This window comes from Cyprinodon variegatus, unplaced genomic scaffold, assembly GCF_000732505.1.
Source record: "Cyprinodon variegatus isolate N-32 unplaced genomic scaffold, C_variegatus-1.0 Scaffold798, whole genome shotgun sequence".
Lineage (NCBI taxonomy): Eukaryota > Metazoa > Chordata > Actinopteri > Cyprinodontiformes > Cyprinodontidae > Cyprinodon > Cyprinodon variegatus.
Genome location: NW_015151251.1, coordinates 39,720 through 43,377, shown reverse-complemented (window position 1 = coordinate 43,377; position 3,658 = coordinate 39,720). Strand labels below are relative to the sequence as shown.

Here is a 3,658-nt window from a genome sequence, read left to right as displayed (position 1 = left end):
TGAAAGTCCAGCTCAACAGTATTAGTGTGTGTCATACAGATTTTTAAACGTTGGTTGTATTATTACTTCCACCAAGAAAGTTGTGTTTTTAGAAGAGTTTGTGTGTCAGGCTGTGTAAAGGAAGTTATGAATAGATTTTATTTAAATGTTTCCCTAGAGGAACCATCCATTAAACTTGATAATGATCCAGATCATGTGTGAGTTTTAGCTATCGGTGTAATTCACAATTAGGGTCAAAATTTACTGCTTGATGAAGGTCTGCACTTCTCTAGTTGTTTCTGTTTCAGTCCAAAAAAATTAGAGCTGATATTTTAGGTTAATCAGGAAAATGGTTGAAGCAGAAACTATATATAACTATATTGACATATTCTATATATCTATATATCTATATTGAATAGATATTTATTGTTGGAAATTATTTGACTCGTGAATTTATTTGCATTCTTAGAAACAGTTTTTTTTTTTTACCTTGATTAATTTTTCACATCTGTTACATTTGACTAATCTATAGATTAGTTTAGTGTCGCTATGTGACTTATCACTTATGTTGAGTAAAATATTTCGTCACTTAGTTTTTTTTTTTTTTTATACCTAGCCAATAAAATTTATCTTTTTTACTTTTTTTGTTTCAAATACTTGTTACCAAATACAGATTTTCTTGCAGAATCTTTATTGGGATGAGCTTTGTTTTTTTTTGCCTCATTTAAATGTCTTTTAAATTAAAGATGAAGTTCCAGAATTGCGATTGTTCTTTTCCTTTTCTAACAGGCAATAAAGTGAAAACAGACTGCACTGAGTTCAGAGAACCATCCTGTCTACCCTGTGCTGATGGAACATATATGGAGACTCCTACTGGAAAAAAGCATTGCAACCCATGCACAATATGTGATGAAGGTGAAACGACTAATTTTATTCCTCATCATCACTGAAGTTTTTTTTTTTCTTCAAAAGATCTTGATATCACTATAAATGAATAAATACACATATAATTGTATAAATTAATATATAAATAATATAGAATTTAGTTGAAATATACATAAATAAATCAATAAATACCGTACTATTTTTTTTTAAACTAAATATAAAGATAAATACATAATTAAGATGTGGTCATGAAAAGGCTAATTCTTGTTTTTGTATTATTGTGTATTTTTCATTTTTAAACAACTATTTATTAGTTAATTTATTTCTACTTCTATTTATTTTTATTTCCACATTTCTGTCTCTGTGGTTCTAATATTTGTCTTTAGCATTATTGGTTAACTGGGAGGGTCAGACAGAAGCAAACGATTCATACATGGATGCAGAGCAGAAGGATGTCTGAATAAATCCTAACAGACCATCACATCATGACCTCAGAGAAAACCTGGAACTGAACCTTCTCCTGCTCTGCTGTTCTACAGAGATGCTGAGCTGAGCCGAGGAGGACAGAGATTTTAGAAAAATGAACCAACAGGCTGCATATAAGGTCTCATATCGGCCTCTGTTTAATAAATTATATAGCTTGTATTTTGTGCTAATTAATACAGACTCCCACTCCGGTAACCTTGGAAATGGTGAATGGCCTGTGCTTATATAACAATTTTTCAAGTCAGAGGACTTGACCAAAGTGCTTTACACTACATTCACTCATTTACTCACACATGGTAGCAAACTACATTGTAGCCACAGCTGCCCTGGGGCTCGCTGACAGAAGTGAGGCTGCCGTAAACTGATGCCACCAGGTCCTCTGATCAGTAGCAATGCAGGTGAAGTGTCTTGCCCAAGGGCACAACAACACTGAAAGCTGGAACCAGTCGTGCTGAAGGCAAAAGTTAGAACAACCAACCATTAACCATTAAGACTGAAATGTAGATATAAGTGTGAAAATGTAAAAATATAGAAATAAATGTGGGAATTTATAAATAAAGATGAAAGAAATGAATGAATGAATAAATAAAAAATAAATAAATGTGTACATACACAATGAAGAGGAAAACACATAATAAAAATATAAATACAACAAAAATATAAAAATAGCCTTTTTCAATTTTTTTTTTTTTTTTCAGATTAATTTTTTGTTTTGCCATTTTTGTCCCTCTTACTACAAATCAATGTGAAAAAGATAAACATGCTTCCCCAGACATTGTTTTTTATTCCACTGCTCAGTCAGCTAAATCTAGTTGTTTTTTTTGGCTCATTCAGATTCTGATGCTTTGTGGAAAGTGTAGTTTGACTACACTGTCCTCAAGATGCTTCCCCCTGCTGGTAGCCCAGAGAATTATTTGACTACTTCCGTTCCCTTTTCTGGTTCTTGTTCACTTTTCTTGAAAACCAATGAAATACCTATTTATCTTATGTTAAAGTCATTAGGTCAAGAATAAAAAATATCAAGAGAAAAGCACAGTGGTGAGATGGGTCTATTAAGTGTCAGGGAAATGCTAATAAAAAAGCTAAACTCAGAATCAGTGTTTTCTCTCATTATAACTTTGTCCTATGTTGGCAGGTTCTGGTCTGAGGCTAAAAATCAAATGTTCACGATCATCTGATACAGTTTGTGAAGCTCTGGAAGGATATTTCTGTACTGATGTTATTGAAGGCAGCTGTGCTGCTGCAAAAAAGCACAGCAGCTGTAAACCTGGACAATATATTAGCAAGAAAGGTAACATTTTTAAAACAACCCCGGTTTTATATTTAAATTTTTATTCTAAATCCTGATATATTATTTATTCATATCTCTTCTACATATAATCAGTGTTAATGTGGATTGAAATCATTCTTCATTCTCACAGGAACGTCGCTGTCAGACACTGAATGCTCTGAATGCAGCAGAGGAACATTTTCTAATGGATCATTAACACTCTGTCAGCCACACACACAGTAAGAGAATCTATAGATCTATAGACACATCTAGATTATTCACCAGGAGTGAACTTGATTGATCAGATGAATTTCTGTAAATGGATCTCTGTGTGATTCCAGATGCAAGGAACTAAATCTTCAGCTGGTTAAAGAAGGAACAACTTCAACTGATGCAGAGTGTGGAGAAAAAAATATATATGTGGCTGCTGCTGTTGGGATTTCTGTTGTACTAGTTGTGTGTGTGGGAATAGCTGTGGCTGTTTTTGTTCTCTGGAAGAAAAAAATGTTTATATTTGGTGAGCGCTCTTTTTTTTACAGAATTAAATAAACTGTCCTGTCAGTATTAGAAAACGTTTCTGACTTGCCTTCTGCTTTTCCACTTGGCATGAATGAAAAAACAAAAAAAGGACGTTCTACAGTTCTCACAAAGGTATGTTTATTTCACAGCTTTTATATTTTTCTGCCCTGTTAAATTTGTTTTCTGATGACAAGATTTTTCTTTAATTATTTTACCGAAAAGGGCCCCACACTTCATCCAGAGGATTTACCACTGGCGGCCGGGGATGTGGAAGGAAATGGAGGATCAGTAAAGTCACCAGGTGAGAGAGGAGCTCAGACCTTACAGCTGGATGCAGCATCAGAACGTTGTTGGACTGTTGAACCGTCTGTTATCAAGACTTTCTCACAGCAGACTTGTTCATAGATGCACAGACATCTAACTTCCTGCACAGTGAACACCTGTGTGGTTTTATGGAGCCATAACTGTAACTGCAGTAAAACGTCTCTGAAAGCAGGAAGATGATGGAGGCTAAAAAAC

General features: G+C 34.1%; 1 protein-coding gene across 1 annotated transcript; it reads left to right on the top strand.

Moving 5' to 3' along the window:
* The first annotated feature begins 839 nt into the window (after positions 1–839).
* Positions 840–3,188, top strand: LOC107098660 (tumor necrosis factor receptor superfamily member 5-like). Its single transcript, XM_015396435.1, has 5 exons — positions 840–894; positions 2,486–2,641; positions 2,772–2,859; positions 2,962–3,073; positions 3,183–3,188. The coding sequence occupies exons 1-5, from the start codon at positions 840–842 to the stop codon at positions 3,186–3,188; spliced, it is 417 nt and encodes a 138-aa protein (XP_015251921.1).
* The last annotated feature ends 470 nt before the right edge of the window (positions 3,189–3,658 follow it).